Source organism: Callospermophilus lateralis, chromosome 9 (genome assembly GCF_048772815.1).
Source record: "Callospermophilus lateralis isolate mCalLat2 chromosome 9, mCalLat2.hap1, whole genome shotgun sequence".
Lineage (NCBI taxonomy): Eukaryota > Metazoa > Chordata > Mammalia > Rodentia > Sciuridae > Callospermophilus > Callospermophilus lateralis.
Genome location: NC_135313.1, coordinates 25,801,067 through 25,819,858, shown reverse-complemented (window position 1 = coordinate 25,819,858; position 18,792 = coordinate 25,801,067). Strand labels below are relative to the sequence as shown.

At 33.3% G+C, this 18,792-nt stretch overlaps 1 protein-coding gene across 9 annotated transcripts in view; it reads right to left on the bottom strand.

The window, feature by feature from the left end:
* The window catches only part of Kansl1l (KAT8 regulatory NSL complex subunit 1 like), a 155,483-nt gene that overhangs the window by 111,595 nt on the left and 25,096 nt on the right, over positions 1 to 18,792 (bottom strand). For all 9 annotated transcript variants that reach the window (XM_076866799.2, XM_076866806.2, XM_076866805.2 and 6 more), the window contains exon 3: positions 3,091 to 3,232. In XM_076866799.2, the coding sequence (XP_076722914.2) occupies positions 3,091 to 3,232 (142 nt within the window). The remainder of the gene's footprint in view (positions 1 to 3,090; positions 3,233 to 18,792) is intronic.

The following is an 18,792-nucleotide window of genomic DNA, read 5'->3' as shown; positions in this document are numbered from 1 at the left end:
GAAGTGTGAGGGGTAAAAATTTGTTCCCAGGATGTAGGCTCCCTATTTACCTCTCTTATTGTTTCTCTTGCTGAGAAAAAACTTTTTAGTTTAAGTAAGTCCCATTTGTTTATTCTTGCTATTAACTCTTGGGCTATGAGCGTCCTGTTAAGGAATTTGGAGCCCGACCCCACAATATGTAGATCGAAGCCAACTTTTTCTTCTATCAGGCGCAGAGTCTCTGATTTGATATCAAGCTCTTTGATCCATTTTGAGTTAACTTTTGTGCATGGCGAGAGAAAGGGGTTCAGCTTCATTTTGTTGCATATGGATTTCCAGTTTTCCCAGCACCATTTGTTGAAGATGCTATCCTTCCTCCATTGCATGCTTTTAGCCCCTTTATCAAATATAAGAAAGTTGTAATTTTGTGGATTGGTCTCTGTGTCCTCTTTTCTGTACCATTGGTCCACCTGCCTGTTTTGGTACAAGTACCATGCTGTTTTTGTTACTATTGCTCTGTACTACAGTTTGAAATCTGGTATCCCTATACCTCTAGATTCACACTTCCTGCTTAGAATTGCTTTTGCTATTCTGGGTCTTTTGTTTTTCCATATGAATTTCATGATTGCTTTATCTATTCTACAAGAAATGCTGTTGGCATTTTGATTGGCATTGCATTAAACCCATAGAGAACTTTGGGTAATATCGCCATTTTGATGATGTTAGTTCTGCCTATTCATGTGAAAATAACAATTTTTAACCAAAGAGGTAAAAGACTTATACAAGGAAAACTACAAAACATTACTGAAAGAAATTAGAAATTGAAATACATCTCATTTTCATAATCTGAAAGACAGTATTTTAAGATGTTAATATTATCCAATGTGATCAATAGATTCAATACAATCCTTATAAAACTCCTACAGCATTTTTACAAGGAAAAAATCCTAAAATTCACATAGAATCCCAAAAGACCAATAGCCAACAAAATATTAAAAAGGAACAAAGATAAAAGATTCACATTTCCCGATTTCAAAAACTACTATGGCAATCAAAACAGTGTAGTAGTGGCATAAAGGCAGAGATGTAGACCAAAGGAAAATAACAGGGAACTCACAAACTGTATATTTGCATATATAGTCAAATAATTTTTGACAAAGATACCAAGATCCTTCAATGGGGAAAGAACTGTTTTCATCCAGTGGTACTGGGAAAACTGGATATTCACACACAAAAGAATAAAGTTGGAGGCTGGGGATGTGGCTCAAACGGTAGCGTGCTCACCTGGCATGCATGCTGCCCGGGTTCGATCCTCGGCACCACATACAAACAAAGATATGTGTTTGCCGAAAACTCAAAAATAAATATTAAAATATTCTCTCTCTCTCTCTCTCTCTCTCTCTCTCTCTCTCTCTCTCTCTTTAAAAAAAAAAAAAGGATTAAGTTGGATCCTTACCTAACACCACATATAGTTTTTATAAAAACTAACTGAAAGTGGATTAAAGACCATAGTATAAGACCTAAAACTATAAAACTCCTAGAAGAAAACAGGAAAATCTTCATGATATTAGATTTGGTAATAATTTATTAGACAGGGCACCAAAGCCACAGTAAAAATAGAAAAAAAATGGACAAACTGGACTTGATATTAAAACTTACAAATTTGGGCATCAAAAGTGATATAACAGATTGGGTGGGCATGGTGGTTCAAGCCTGTAATCCCAGCAACACTGAAGTCAGAGGCAGGAGGATTTCGAGTTTGAGGCCATCCTCAGCAAGTTAGTGAGGCCCTAAGCAACTCAGCAGGACTCAAAATAATAAAAAGGACTAGGCATATAGTTCAGTGGTAACGTACCCCTGGGTTCAATTTCCATCACAGGGAAAAAAAATAGCCCCAAAATAAACAAAAAAACAGAGTACAAAGACAACCACAAAATGGGAGAAAATATTTGCAAATCACATATTGGATAGGCAATTAATAGACAAAATATATCTATAGAACCTGTAAAACTCAACAACTAAAAGTGAACAATTCCATTCAAAATGGCCAAAGGGCTTAAATTGTTCTCTAAAGAATATATACAAAGGGCCAATAAGCATATAAAAATGTAAACATCATTTATAATTAGTAAAATGAAAACCAAAACTATAATGGGACATCACCTCACATCCTTTATGATATCTAGTATTAAAAACAAAATACATCAAAAAAAATAGAAAATGAATGTTGGTGATGATTTGGAGAAACTGGAACCAATGTGCACTGTTGGTAGGGATATATACTGATATAGGTACTCTGGAAAACTGCATAGTGATTCTGCAAAAAATTAAAAATAGAATTCTGCAGATTCAGCAATTCTGAATAACGGAAAACAGGGCTTTAAAGAGATACTTTTACCCATGTTTGTAGCATACTTACAGAAATTGTGGAAGCAACAAAAGTGTCCATCAGTGGATGAATGGATAAGTAAAATGAATATACTCAAAATGGAATATTATTCAAGATTTAAAAAGGAAAACATTCCTAACATATGCTACAATGACAATGAGACTTGCAGACATTATGCTAAAGGGAAATAAGCCAGTGGAAAAAAAGGCAAATACTTTAATGATTCCACATATGTGAGGTATTCTGAATAGCCAAAAGGAGACACACATGGTTGCCAGGAGTAGAAAAGGGAGAAATGGATAGTTGTTATTTAATGGGTATAGAGTCTTAGTTTTAAAAGATGAAAAAACTTGTGGAAATGGATACCTATTATTATTAATGTAGTTAATTCCACTAAACTGTACACAGAAAAATGATTAAGACAGTAAATTCTGATAGGTGCTTTTTGCCATAATAAAAAATTTTGAAAAAAAGTATATCATTTCTATTAACTAGAATTCAAGAAAGAAGTTCTCTATTGCTAAGAAAGTATTATAAATGATATTACTGCATGCAAAGGCTTCACAAATCTAGTTTTAATTTATACTAATTAATGTATCAAAAATATTTACATAAACTAGTTACACTTAGAAAACTTTGTAAAGCTTATTTTGTATAATGAAATGAGTAAAAACTAAAACAGTAACATTTTTTAACCAAAAATGGAAAAACACAAACAATACCTTGGAGGCGCGGATTTGCCTGTGAATGTCTGTAAGTTGTTGAATTTTGTATTCTAACTCTGAAATCTGGGCTTGAAGCCAAGTCCATCTGCTGCCAACTCTTGCTCTGTCTACAAGCCACTTCCATTCAGTACTACAGTTACTGTGAACAAAGACAAACACTGTTACTTAAAGCACAAAAGCAGTCAAGTTTCACAGAGACACTTAATAACTTCCTTTACTCCTCTCATAAAATCTAATTTCCTTTACAAAACATCCAATTACATGAAGGGAGACTGGCAGATTGACTTCTTATCAAAGAAAAAGATTTAATTTCCTTACCTTTCCATCCTATGAATACTTGCTTTTTTTCAATATTAGGAACTCAAGAGTAGGATGATCCTGCTGCAATGTAATACTTGATCACCAAAAAGGGTTTAAATACGGTTGGCAAGCAAAGAAAAGGAAAATGAATTATACTATCAATGCCAGGTAAAATCTGTTACACAAGGTTTTTATATGTAAGAAGATGTCAAATATTGGACAAGCCATTAGAACTAGATTTAAATCCATGCAGCAAACTGTAGAATACTCAATTTAACTATATGTAATTTTCATTTGCTAAAACAGGCATCACTATTAACTAATTACTTAAATCAATTGACAAAAATTATCAAATATATAAATGCTCTGATACATTTCAAATAAACATGCTAATTACAGGTCTTAAGACATTTATTAAACAGCTTGTTAAAAATCTGGTTCCCAAGATTTGCAACCTACAGACCACACAAAATTAATATAGAGCTATTCTTACACACATATTTAAAATTAAAGATTGCATACTAGTTCCTCCTAATTTTTTTTTCTGTGTGTGTGACAGGGCACTGTTCTAACCTATAGTTTATGATATTAAAAATTATTTCATGAGGGGCTGGGGTTGTGGCTCTGCAGCAGAGTGCTCATCTAGCACATGTGAGGCCCTGGGTTCGATCCTCAGCACCACATAAAAATAAATGAAATAAAGGAATTATGTTCAATTACTTCTAAAAAATAAATTAAAAAATTATTTCATGAAAATACCCCAAACTATTCCACAATTATTTGGTTCCTTTCTTAAACGTATTATTGTTGTTGTTGTTGTTATTTGGTACTGGTTTTTGACCCAGGGGCACTTTGCCATGCTACATCCCCAGCCCTTTTTATTTTTTATTTTGAAACAGGGTCTTGCTAACTTGCTGAGGCTAGCCTCAAACCTGCAATCCTCCCGTCTTAGCCTCACAACTTGCTGGAATTACAGGTGTGGGTCACCATTCCCAGTTTAGAAAATATTTATTTGGAATTACAAGTGATATATGTGTGTATATCTGAATTAAGAGATACAGACTGCCAAAGAAAAATATGACAAAGAAGATATAACCAAAAGGCAATAACTACTTAATTGCAATACATGAATTGTACAAAACACTTGCATAAAAATGTATAATACCAAAAGTGAATCATAATGTTAATTATGGACTTTGAAAGATAATTATGTGCCAATACAGGTTCATAAATTATAATATGTATAATGTACTCTGGTGTGAGATGTTGATAATGGAGGATGTTGTGCATTTGTGGGGACCACAGGTATCTAGGAACTGAACTTTTCACTCAATTGGGCTGTGAATTAAAACTGCTCTAAAAATAAAGTTTAGTGGGCTGGGGTTATGGCTCAGTGGCAGCACACTTGCCTGACATGCATGAGGCACTGGGTTCGAGTCTCAGCGCCACATCTAAATAAATAAATAAAGGTCAATCAACAAATATTTTAAAAAAGAAAAATAAAAAATAAAGCTTATTAGTTTAAAATGCACTTAACTATAAGGAAATGTCTTTCATATAAAGTTTAACCAGAGAAAGCATTTATTTATTTATTTATTTTTAATTTTTTTTTTTTGCAGTGCTGGGGATTGAAGAAACTATTTAGAGATCATTTGCTGTCGGACAAACAGAAGCAATTATTGCAACTTTTCTATAAGAGTTTATCAATTATAACAGGACATTATATAGGTATTTCCAGAAGATTACTTAAAAATATTCTTATTGTATATAATGTGACTGAAAATGCCATAACCCTTAGAATTTTCTTGGTATTATTAATCAGTTTAAAGTTATTACTGTGATTTTATAAGTTGACACTAAAAAATCACATTTTCATAAATATAGAAAAAATGAAAGAGAATGCCTATTTAAAATTTACTATTCAAAAATAATATTTAGTTACACTAAATACCAATTATGAAATTTAGAGAAGAAGCAAGGGTTATACCATGCAATACCGTGCCCATGTGACGGTAAAGTATTTAGATTTTAATGCAAACTGGAAAATATTGGCAAACCAGTAACACAATTTTTTCCCAAGCATTCTGGCTACTAGGTGGACAAAGCATTATAGTGGGACATGAGAGAAATGAGAAAACTAAAATGTAACTAATAATCTGATTGTGGTATGAATTTTATTTCCAAATATTTCATGTGCTACCCTGTATTTTCTATACTTCCCTGCACTTAGGTAGCAACCATGTGAAACCAATCAATGCAGCTGGGCAGTGGCACACACCTGTAATTTCAGCAACTCAGGAGGCTCATGTGGAAGGATCACAAGTTTGAGGCCAGCCTGAGCTCTTTAGCAAGAACCTCAGCAACTTAGCAAAATCCTGCCTCAATATAAAGAATAAAAAGGGGTTGGGAAAGAGATCAGTGGTAAATACCCCTAGGTGTAGTTCCCAGTACCAAAAAAATAAATAGAAACTTTAAAAATTTAGTCACTAGCGTAGGTAGTATAGCTAGGTGGTATAGAGCTCTAAGAACATATTATCATTGTATAGTAAGAGGAGGATCATAACCCAAACCTCACTGGGCTTTATGTAAGCCACCAGAAACATCTACTATGTTAAACCACTGCGATTAGGAAGATAAGTTGTGACTCAATATGTCTATTGCAACCAAAACACTGAATATGAATATGGTTTGGACTGGGATAAGGAAAGGAGACAAAAAAACAAGAGGATGGATTAAAGGTTCATTTTAAAGTTGGCAGGACTTGCAGAAGTATGGTGTGGAAGTAAACATGGGGAAATCAGAAATAATTTTATACATTCTTTCACTAAATTTTGTTCCTGCCAGGCATAGTGGTATGTAGGTACTGAACTTTTCACTCAATTCTGTGTGAATTAAAATGGCTCTAAAAATAAAGTTTATTAGTTTAAAAATGCATTTAACAAATTTCATTTCCAAATATTTCATGTGCTACTCTGTATTTTCTATACTTTCCTGCACTTAGGTAGCAACCATGTGACTAGTAATGATCCATAGGCTGTAAGCAAAAGTGGCACTGTCATTTTCAATCTACTTGAGGACCTTCAAAACCAATCAGTGTAGCTGGGCAGTGGCATACCTATAATTTCAGCAATTCAGGAAAAAAAAAATTTGGCTTGTTTTTTTTCTCCTTTTTGTACTTCTGGTAAAGATATTCTCATGCTGAAATTATATTACAAAACTAAAGTTTATGTTCACACATTATACTAACAAATCAAGCTGAAATGAAGTTTCTATAGAAGATAATTTATCCCACATTTAAATAGGAGTGAATAAGATATGTTCATTAACGCTTCAGGATAGTAAACAAATTCTCCCACCAAAAATATTCCCTTGCTTGAAAATGATTTTCTTAAAAATAAGATTGTAAACATATCACAGGTAAGTATGTAGCTAACTTACTCAAAGCAGATTAACACTTGGTGTACCCTAAAGTTAAAACATGTTTATATAGCAACTTACATAACCAGTGTAACATAACTTGCAGTGTAACTAATCATAACGTAGCTGATGCAACAGCAAACTTTGAGGTATATCCAGAATATCCAGACACCCCAATTAGCATATAAAGATTGGCCTGCCAGATCACTATGAACATTGACTCCTACATGTCTCTGGACCATGCTGAACTGATCACAAACCACCACATGCTGACCATATGGTGGGATTCCTACCTCTAGTAAAGATCAGGGCAAAGACATCTATGAGCAGACACCACCTGGGAAGTGAGAGACCAGACAGTTCCCCCAAATGTAGCATATGCCTTCAATCCCAATCCTTGCTTGCTTGTAGTCACCACTTAACTTGCTGAAGGAAATAAGTACAAGCTGGTAAAGTAGTTTTCAGTACCATTTTTTTTTTTTTTTGGTATTAAATAACTGTTAACGTCTTGAACCTACATCTGTTTTGACCTTACAGTGTGATACCTCAGAATAAGGCAAAGCTTTCCAATACCACAGCTTAGATTACCAAGAATTAAACAGACAAATATATAAATTAATTTTTCCTTTAACAGATTTTGCTAACTCATACAATGAATGTTCAAAATATGACTGAAAATCAAGAGAAGATTCAGTTGTGAAAAACAACAATTCCAAGAAAAGTAAAAATTCATCCTGAAAAAAAAAATGGGCCAAACTTCCATGAAATTAAGATCCTTTAGATCAGGGGTTGGCAAACTTTTTCTGTAAAGAAGCGGATAGTAACTATTTCAGGCTTTGTGGGCCTATGGTCTCTGTAACAATTACTCAACTCTTCCCCTATAGCATGAGAACAGCTTCAATGATAGTAAATGAGTGTGTGTGTGTGGTTGTGTTCCAATAAAACTTATTAAAAACAGGAAATGGGTCATAGTTTTCCAATCCCTGATATAGAGTATCTTTTCATATGCATCTTTGCTTCTCAAGGGATTATGATTTCTTTTTTATATGTATTTTTATTTATATTTATTTTTTTAGTTGTAGTTGAATACAATACCATTATTTATTTATTTTTACGTGGTGCTGAGGATCAAACCCAGAACCTCGAACGTGCTAGGCGAGCACTCCACCACTGAGCCACAACCTGCCCACAATGGGATTATAATTTCCTTTGATAATATTCCTATGCAATTATTCTGCCCACATTTAATTGAGTTTTCTTATTATTGATACAAGTCCTGTATCAGACTATATATATATTGGAAACTTTGTCCCAGTCTATAGTTGTTTACATTTTTTTTAACAGTGTCTTTTGAGAAGCAAGTGATTCTAATTTTGATGTAACCCAATTTATCAAATTTTATTTTGTGGCTAGTAAATTTTGCCTAACACAAAGTCATAAAGATTTTCTCAAGTTTATAAAATTTCAAGAAGTTTTAAAGTTTTGACTTTGAGATCTATAATCCAATTCAAGTTAACTTCTGTGTAGGTTGCAAAATTAAGGGTGCAGATTCGGCTTTTTAGATAGGATATCCAGTTTTTGAACCATTGTTTGAGAAGAACTTATTATCCTTTGATAGCTCTGTCTACCTACTCTCCTTCAATAGGTAAACACCATCGTTGGTCAGAAGACTATTTCTGAAAATTATATTTGCAGTATACACAAACGTGCTCATACACAAACAATCCTTGGGATATCTATCACCTACCTATCTGTCAATAACTTAGGCAGATACCACACTATTATTATAGTTCAGATTAATTCTTAAAATCCAGAAATATAAATTTTCCATCTTTGTTTTTTCTTAATACTGTTTTGACCATTCTAAGGCAGAAATGAGCTTGTCAACTTCTAATAAAAAACAACAATAAAAAAATCCTAGCATTTTTGTTAGGATTGCATTGAATCTATACATCTATTGGTGGAGATACATCTCAATACCACTATCTTCTAATAAGTGGGTATGGTATATTTATCTGTGTATTAATACAGTTAGTTTGCCTCAGTTATGTTTTATATGCGTTTAAAAATTAACCTCTCCCAGGAAGGGAAACATGCCTATAATCTAAGCGACTTGGGGAGCTAAGGCAGAGGATCACAAGTTGGAGGCTGGCCTCAACAATTTAGCAAGACCTTGTCTCAAAATAAAAAATAAAAAAGGATTGAGGACATAGCTCAGGAGGTAGAGTGCCCTGGGTTCAATATCTAGTAATACACATACATACATACACACACACACACACACATCTTTGTATTTCATATTATTTCAATATATAACATTCATAAATTGTTTGAATATCAGTACACAGAAATAAAGTTGATTTTTATATGTTTACCTTATATACTATGGTCCTGCTAAATTCACTTATGAGTTTTAATAGTTTCCTTGTAGTGTTTAGTATAATGCTAATATCAAGTCATCTGAATGAACATTCTTCTTGTCATTAAACTTTTGTTATTAAATATGTTAGCTGTAGATTGTCAATGTGCAACAGATTGAAGAAGTGTTCAGTTCTGGTTTGTCATCAATTCTCATAACTTGGTTTGATTTTTGTCATTTTTTTTAGTATCTATAGAAATCGTCACATATTGCTTTTCCCTTAAAGATTTTTGAATATTAAGACAACCTTGCTTCCTGGTTTAAATGTGTGTGGTCATGATGTATTTCTATATTTTCTTAGACTTGACTGATATTTCATTAAGGATTTTTTTCTGGTTGTAGTCAAAGGAGATATAGATCTACTGTTTCTTGTTTAAAATTTTTGTATAGTTTTGGAATCAGGCTAATTTTGGCTTCATTAAAAGAGTCCAGAAGTGCTTCCTCCTCCTATTTTTTAGAGTTCAAAGGATTGGAGTTATTTTTTTCCTTAAATTTCAATAAAATTAGTAAATAAAGCCATTTGGGTCTGGAATTTCTCTGTAGAAAAAAAATTTAATTATGAATTCTATTTTTCTGAATGATACAAGCTATATGGTATTTTCTATTTCTCCTTCTGTCTTGGTAATTTGTGTTTTTAAGTTATTAGCCTATTTGGTAAAAACAGTTGAATTTATTGCCACATAGCTGTTCATAATATCCCTTGATTATTCTATTAATGCTGTATGTTTTTTTTCCATTTGGCATTGGGGACTCCAGGGACACTTTACCACTGAACTACATCTCCAGCTCTTGTTTTATTTTTTATTCTGAGACAAGGTTTTGCTAAATTGCTTAGGTTGGCCTCAAATTTGTGATCCTCCTGCCTCAGCCTCCCCAGTTGCTGGGATTATAGGAGTATACCATCATACCTGGCTTATTAACCTTTTCAAAGAACTGTTTATGAGTTTCCCTGATTTTTTCCATTGCTTTTCTATTTTATTATTCATTGATTTTCTACTCTGTACCATTTTCACCTTTTATTTGCATTTAGTTTCATTTGCTATAGATCCTATAGCTTCTTAAGTAGGAAAAATAAACCATAGATTTTATTTTGTTTCTAGTATAAGCATTTATAGCCAAAACTTTTCCTATCACAACAACTTTAGTAATTTAGTAGCCGAATGATATTTTTAAAAATAGCATAGCATGTTTTAATTATCATTGAGCACAGACATTTTATGGTTTCTTTTCTGATTTCCTCTTGATAGTTATTTTGAAATGTCTGGTTTAATTTTATACTTCAGACACACATACTATTTCTTCTTTGTACAGATCTAAGTTTGATTTTGACTAAGTATGATTTTCCTTCACCCTGAAGATCATCTTTTCAATTTTCTTTAGTGCACATATATTGACAACTTTTCTCAGCTTTCAGTTTTTTGGAAATGCCATTTTGCCTTTTTTTAAAAACATCACTTCAATGGGTAAACAATTAGAGATCATTTTTTTTTTCTTTCAGCACTTTATATCACTCAATTGTTTTTTGGCTTACATAACGTCTGATGAAAAGTCAGCAATAATTTTTATTTATTGGCCACTTCTTATGAGTGTCTATTTTCCAGTTAAGCTGAAAAAGTAGTTTTAATTTTGGATATTGTGTTTTCACCCCTGAAAGTTTAATGGCTCTTTAATGTATCTTTGATTTCTCATTATGTTCATGTTTTCCTTTTAAGTCCGTAAACATGGTTACAATAGATAAGTCTTTGCCAATTATTCATCATCTCTATCATTCCAGTTCTGTTTCTATCCATGATTTTTCCTCTTGCTTCTTTGCAAGTCAAGTAGTTGGAAATCTTATATACATGTATACATGTGTATGTAAAAATATATTTTATATCTATGTATATAAACAAATATATGCATATATATGCAAACAAGTATCTAGTGATTGGTCCTGTATACATACACACACACATATACACTATAAATATGAATGTTGAATGTGTGGATTTTGTGGTCTTTCCTTAGATGGTGATAATTTTGTTTGGGCAGGTTATTAAATCACTTGCTGTTAAACTTAATCAATTTCACCTTGCTTTTATTAAGCTGTGTTCAAGTAAGTACACAGTAGCCATTATACTAAGTCTGCCATTTAATTGAAGAAAAGTTAGATGGTTTGAAAAAAATAACCTTCAAATTAACAGTCTGTAGACTTGACCAAATGAGATCTTTGACTGTGATATTTTCACATATAACTAATTAAGAGAGAAGAGTAGAAACACATTTCTGAAGGAACTCCATTAGCAAAAACTATGAAACTAATATAGACTCTCCCTGGGAGACAAATGTGTACCAACAGGAATCAGGCTGAGAATGTAGTACAGCATCCAATAAGGGTTCACTGTAATAACAATTTCAGATATAGTCACAAAGGATAACAGATACAGAATAATTTCCAAAGAAGATTATGCAAGACAAAGGACCAGGGAGCTTCCTCAAAAAACAAAATTAGGGTCTTACTAAGACCTTACTTTACTGTCAGATCATTATGTCTTCCATTGTAAAAACCACAAACTATCACATGTATTCCTATTCTTCTCTTTCCCCAGTGAGAGTTTTTATTATAGCTTTCTTATCTCTACTCAATCAAGAAGCAAAAGGTCAAGAGGGTTAGAAAACATATCTATTAGTTTATAGGGAATTTCATCATGATGAACCACATATGGACTTGATCTAAAAAGGCCTATTCCACCCACTGAATGTAATTTTGCATTTTCATTCTTGAGTGATTGGTATATTCTATGTATAAAAAAGGAGTAAATGGATATTTGTATTTCAGTTGCCAAAGAAGACAACTCAACACTACTTTTCCCCCTCCCCCCACTCCTGACCCCCATGCCATACTTTACTTTTTGTTAACAGAATCCACTGAGTTTTGGGCAAGCCCTTGGCAGCATGGCTAGAGCCTTATTTGCAGTTAAGAATGACTATGTGACAAGGTCCTCAACAATAAGTTGTGAGCCAAAATAATGTGTGTAACTTCTAGGTCTTGCCCTTAAAACTGATTGAATATACCCTTCAAAATAACTGGGTATGGAAATGAGATGACGCACCAGTGAATCTGTTTCAAAAACAGGCGAGGACATCATTCTAAGGAACAACAAAGCCAACAGGTCCCTGTTGAACTCTGTGAAGCATATCTAATTTTTAACAGCTGAGAAAAAAAATAAATTCTATTTATTTACATCGAGATTTCCTTTCTATGACAGCTTAGCGTATACCTTAATAAGCATCTCTTTCAATAATACTTCACATCACTAGGATTATTTAGGTTAACAATTTCTCATTTAAATTGCTGCCCCATTAATGGAATATTAAGTCTTACTGACGTATGTTAATAACTTTTAACATTCTCCTATCCAGTTGAACACATACATAAATACTCATGAACCAAATAAAAAACAAAAGTAAAAAATAAATTAAGGTCAGGTGTGGTGGCACATGCCTGTAATCCCTGTGACTTGGGAAGCTGAAGCATGTGGATTGCAAGCTTGAGGACAGCCTCTGCAGCTTAGCAAGACCCTGTTTCAAAAACTAAAAACAGCTAGTGATGTAGCTTAGTAGTAAAGCATCCCTGGGTTCAATCCCCAGTACCAAAGCATAAAATAAAATAAATTTTTAAAAACCACAGCTAGTAAATCTAGGAATTCTAGCATGAAAATAAACTAAATTAAAGAATAAGGTTTAGTATGCTTAAGGGAAATTTGAGAACTTAAAATGGGTTCTTAAAAGGAAGTATAAATGAAAAGAAACAATACAACTTGATATATTTATACAATTTGGCTTAGAAATGTGACAGAATCTGGGGCTGGGGATGTGGCTCAAGCGGTAGCGCGCTCGCCTGGCATGCGTGCGGCCCGGGTTCGATCCTCAGCACCACATACAAAACAAAGATGTTGTGTCCACCAATAACTAAAAAAAAATAAATATTAAAATTCTCTCTCTCTCTCCCTCTCTTTAAAAAAAAAGAAAGAAAGAAATGTGACAGAATCCGGTCAACTGCCTAAACTAAAATCTGAAATTCTCAGTATCAGCATAAAAGAATTCACACATCAGACATGCAAACTATTCTACCATTCATCTCATCTCTTATCCCTGGCCTAAACCAAAGGAAAATAAAGAAAAAAAGGAGATATTTGGGAATATTTTTATAATCTCTAGTGACTGCCTTTCATGTTTTCATAGAAAGGTGTTTGAAACTTAATGGTTTGTTAAACAGTCTTACCTGTTGTTATAAAATTATTGCATAACATCAAACACTGACAACTGTAAGTTAATTTTTAAATAAATTAAAAGAATATTTGCTAAAGGAACACTTCAGAGGAATACCCGTTTCTAAGGCACACAAATAGTTTTAGTAATGGCTTTGCCAAACACTATAATTGGCCCTGAAAAGAAAGAGGACAAAAAATGATTAAAAACTACCCCTGGTATTCAAAAAGGCCAACAACCACTAAGACAGAATCAAGTAGAGACACTTTTGCTATAATGCCATACATTATATGCATTCCAGAATAACCTCATGTTATACAAAATAAAAACAGCTGGACTTACAGTGAAAATAGTGCCAAGTAATGCAAAACCCACAGAGCTTTAAAACTGATCTCTAACAAAATAATAACAATGCTTACAGAAACATTGTTTCTGTGTATATACCTAAATTAAGCTGGTCATTTTTTAAAGTTTCATATTGTGAGGCTCATGCTTCTTTCTTTGATGTGAGACCTTGAAGACTGTTTTAATAGAGACTCTCTCTCTCTCCCTCTCTAGATATATATATATATATATATATATGTACATATATATATATACAGACACACACACACACACACACACACACACACACACACACATATATATCTCCATACATACATATATACATATATATTAGTTGTTGATAGACCTTTATTTTACTTATTTACATGTGGTGCTAAGAATCGAACCTAGTGCCTCACACATGCCAGGCAAGTGCGGTACTGCTGAGCCACAGACTCAGCCCAGAGACCAGTTTAATAAAAATTAATATCATGTAGAGATAGCCATTTCACCAATTTTTTTTTCATTACTGGGAACAGAACTCTGGGCCTTGCACATGCTAGGCAATTGCCCTACCACTGAGCTAATGCCACCAGTTTCTTATCTAACACAAGAAAATGTCTTCAATGTTTACTCATCTGAATTTGCAGCCTCCTCAGATCTTACTTCACTGAATACACAGCAATTCTTGAAACCAATAAACCAGCAACTTTCTGAAATATAGGAAGATAGGTCTACAGAATTTTCATTTGTTTTTTCGGTCTTTTTATGATACTGAGAGTTTCTTTTTAGTTGGGACAGAATCTTATTGTGTTGTTTTTTTTTTTTTTTTTCATGTTTATTTTCAATTCTCCAGCCAAATTTAATTTTCTTTTTTTTAATTTTTTATTATTAGTTGTTCAAAACATTACAAAGCTCTTGACATATCATATTTCATACATTTGATTCAAGCAGATTATGAACTCCCATTTTTACCCGGTATACCCCGTATACATATTGCAGATTCACATCGGTTCCACATCCGCCTTTTTACATACTGCCATACTAGTGTCTGTTGTATTCTGCTGCCCTTCCTATACTCTACTATCCCCCCTCCCCTCTCCTCCCCTCTCCTCCCATCTTCTCTCTCTACCCCATCTACTGTAATTCTTTCTCTCTCTTGATTTTTTCCCCTTTCCCCTCTTATTGTGGTTTTAATAGGCATTTTCCTAATGACTAGTAATATTATTTTTTCATTTGTCCACTATTTGCATGCCTTTTTTAGAGAAAATTCTATTCAAGTCCTTTACCCATTTTTTAACCAGGTGGTTTGCATTTGAGTGGTGTGACTTCTATATACATGGAAGACATTAACCTCTTATCAGATGTATGGTTTACAAATATTTTTTCCCATTCTGAAGGCTATTCACAGATGATTGTTTCTTCTGCTGTACAGAAGCTTTTTAGTTGATGCAATTACATCTGTGTTTTTGCTTTTGTTGCCTGTGCATTTAAGGCCATATCCAGAAACTCTTTGCTAACACCAGTGGCAAGGAGCTTTTTCTGTTTTCTTCTAGGACTTTTACAGTTTCAGGTCTTACGTTCCAAGTCGTTAACCCATTTTGAGTTGATTTTAGGATATGGGGTAATATAAGGATCCTATTTCAGTCTTCTGCATGTAGATATACAATTCTCCCAATGCATTTATTGGGCATAAATACACGGGTTTATTCCTAGGCTCTCTGTTCTGATAGATACATGTTTGTTTGAAATGACAGTACCATGCTGATCTGGTTATTTTACCTTTACAATATATTTTGATATCAGGTAGTACCTCCAGCTTTTTTCTTTTTGCTGAAGACTGCTTTTTCTATTTAGATTTGTGTGTGTTTGTGTCCGAACACACACACGCACAGTTGTATACAACTTTTTAAGATTTTTCTTTTTTTTTTTGTTTTGCAATGCTGGGACCAAACACAGGCTGGCACACATGCTAGATAAGCACTTGAACACTGAGCTACATATCAATAGGATTTCTTTTTCTATTTCTGTGGAAAATGTTACTGGAATTATAAGGACTGCATTGAATCTATCGAGAGCTTTGGGTAGTGTGGACAATTTTACCAATTCTTCTGATCAATGAACACAGCATCTCTCTCCATTTATTTTCCTCAAAGATTTCATCAGTATTCCTCAATATTGTCCTCAAAGTTTTCATCAATGTTTTCTAGTTTTCAGTGTACAGATTTTTCATCACCTTGGTTGAATTTAATCCCAAGTATTTTATTTGTTATGATGCTATTATGAATGGAAATTTCTTATTACTTTTTCAGATAATTTAGTTGTAGTATATAGAAATAATACTGATTTTTGTTAATTTTGTACCTGGCAACTTCACTGAATTTATCATTCCTAACAGTTTTAAGTAAGATCATGTCATTTCAAAACATGAAAGAATTTAGTCTTTCTTTCCCACATGAATGTCTTTTTACTTGTCTAATTGTTCTGGTGAAGAATTCCAGTACTATATTGACTAATTTGGAAAGGGTAGGTGCTATAGTTTGTGTCCCCCAAAAGATCATATATTGATACCTAATCCCCAATTTGGTGGTGTTAAGATGTGGATTCAATGGGAGAATTTAATGGATTCAATGGTTGGAGATAATCACATGATTAAGGTCTTTATAAAGGGGACATAACAGAGCTTGATCACCCCTTCCATGATGTGAGGATCCATCTAGAAAGCACCAATCGAAAAAGCAAAGAACACCATCTCACCAGCCACACAATTTGCTACTGACTTGATCTTGGACTTCCCAGCCTCCAGAAACATAAATGGAAAGTCTCTTGGAAATTCCCCAGGCCCATGTATTTTCTTATAGCAACCTGAACAGAATAAGATAGAGGTTTCCTCATCTTAGAGGAAAAGTTTCTCAAGTTTTTCCATTGAGTAGGATGTTCGCTGTGAATTTCTCGTATATGGTATTTATTATGCTGAGGTACATTCCTTCTATGTTTAATTAACAGTATTTTTTAATCAAGAAAGAAAGTTGAATTTTGTTAAATGCTTTTTTGTATCTACTGAGACAATATGGTTTTTGTCCTTCATTCTGTTAATCAACTTAGCAAGACCCTATCTCGAAATAAAAAAGGAAAAGGGTTGGGGATGTGTTAAGACTCTTGTGTTCATCCCCCAGCACAAAAAAAAAAAAAAAAAAAAAAAAAAAATCTGAAATTCTATCTGTTGCTGAAAGTGGGATATTGAAGTCCCCTGTTATTATTGTATTACAGTTTATTTCACTCATCAGATCTATTGATATTTGGTTTGTAAATTTACTCTGATGTTGGTAAAAATATATTTACAATTTTATATTCTCCTGATAAACTGGACCATTTACCAATATATAACATTTTGTTGTTTCTTTTTTAGAGTTTTTACTTTAAGTATATTTATTCTGATGTAAGGATAGTTCCTCTGTCCTCTTCCAGTTGTCATTTGTATGAAATGCCATTTTTCATTCCTTCACTTTCAGTCTACAATGTGTCTTTAAAGCTGAAGTAACTCTCTTGCTTCTTGTTTTATTTTTAATCCTTTCAGAAACTGCAAATCTTTTGGTTGGAAAATTTAATTCATTTACATTCAAGGTAGTTCTTGATGAGTATAGATTTGTTACTGCCATTTTTTATTCTGGTCTAAGGGTGAGCACACATCCTTTGTTCCTTTTCTTGCTGTCTTTCCTTGTGATCTGATGATTTTCTGTAGTGGTGTGATTTTTTATTATTTTGTCTTTATCTTTTGTGTATCTACTGTAGGTTTTTGCTTTGCGGTTACCATTAGACTTATAAAAAGACATCTCATAATTATAGGTCTATTTAAGCTGATAACAACTGTACTAGTCCACACTATTGCTATAATGAAATATATGAGGCTAGCCTTTTGTATAGAAAAAAAAAGTTTATTTGGCTCATAGTTTTGGAAACTTTTAAAAGTCCTCAACTTGGCCTCTAGTAGGGCACCCCTGGCTTTATCCCATATCAAGCCAGATAGCATCATGGTAGGAGGGAGAAATCACATGATGAGACAGGAAGCCAAGAGACAAGTGATGGTCCATCAACTCTGCTCTTTTATAACCATCCTAGGTGTCATGAGAACCAACTTAACCCCTCTACTAGCCACCACTTCTTAAAGCTCTCCATCCCTTATCACCATACTGGGAACCAAGCTTTCAACATAAGAACCAGTAGACACACTCAAATCATATCCAAACCATACAATAAGTTCAACTGGATATAAAAATATGTTTTTTTATTACCCCCACTGCATGATTTTGATGTCACAATTTACATCTTTATATCATATACCCTACAGCAATTACTGTAGCTAATATTTTGATAATTTTTTAATCTTCATACTAAAGATTTAAGTGACTTACATATCAACATTACAGTATTAGAGTATTCTGCATTAACTACTTACTTTTACTAGCAAATTTATAGTTTCATATTGCTAATTAGCATTCTTTTCATTCAGTTTAAAAGACTCTCTTTACCATTTCTTGTAAAACAGGTCTAGTGATGATGAATTTTCAGCTTTTGTTTGCCTGAGAAAGTCTTCTCTCTCCATTTTGCAGACAACTTTGTTAGGTAAAGTATTCTTAATTTATTACACCCCTGACCTGAAAATTTGCTGAGATATTTGATGAAAAGTCACCTGGCATTTATGTGAAGAATTTTCTCCTGTGTGAGTCTGTGATTTTTAAGAGCAAGATTATGTTTTGGTGTAGTTTTCTTTGAATATGACTGGAGACCTTTGATTTTTCTATACGTATAGTCGTTCCCCAGTTTTCAGTCACAATTTCCTTAAAACACTTTCTACTCCTTCTCTCTTCTTATAATGTGAATTTTGCTCCACTGAGCATGTCCCATAAATCCTGAAGGCTTTATTCCTTTTCTTTCTCCTAAAACTGAATTTTCTTCAAATAATCTGCCATTGAGTTCATAGATTCTTT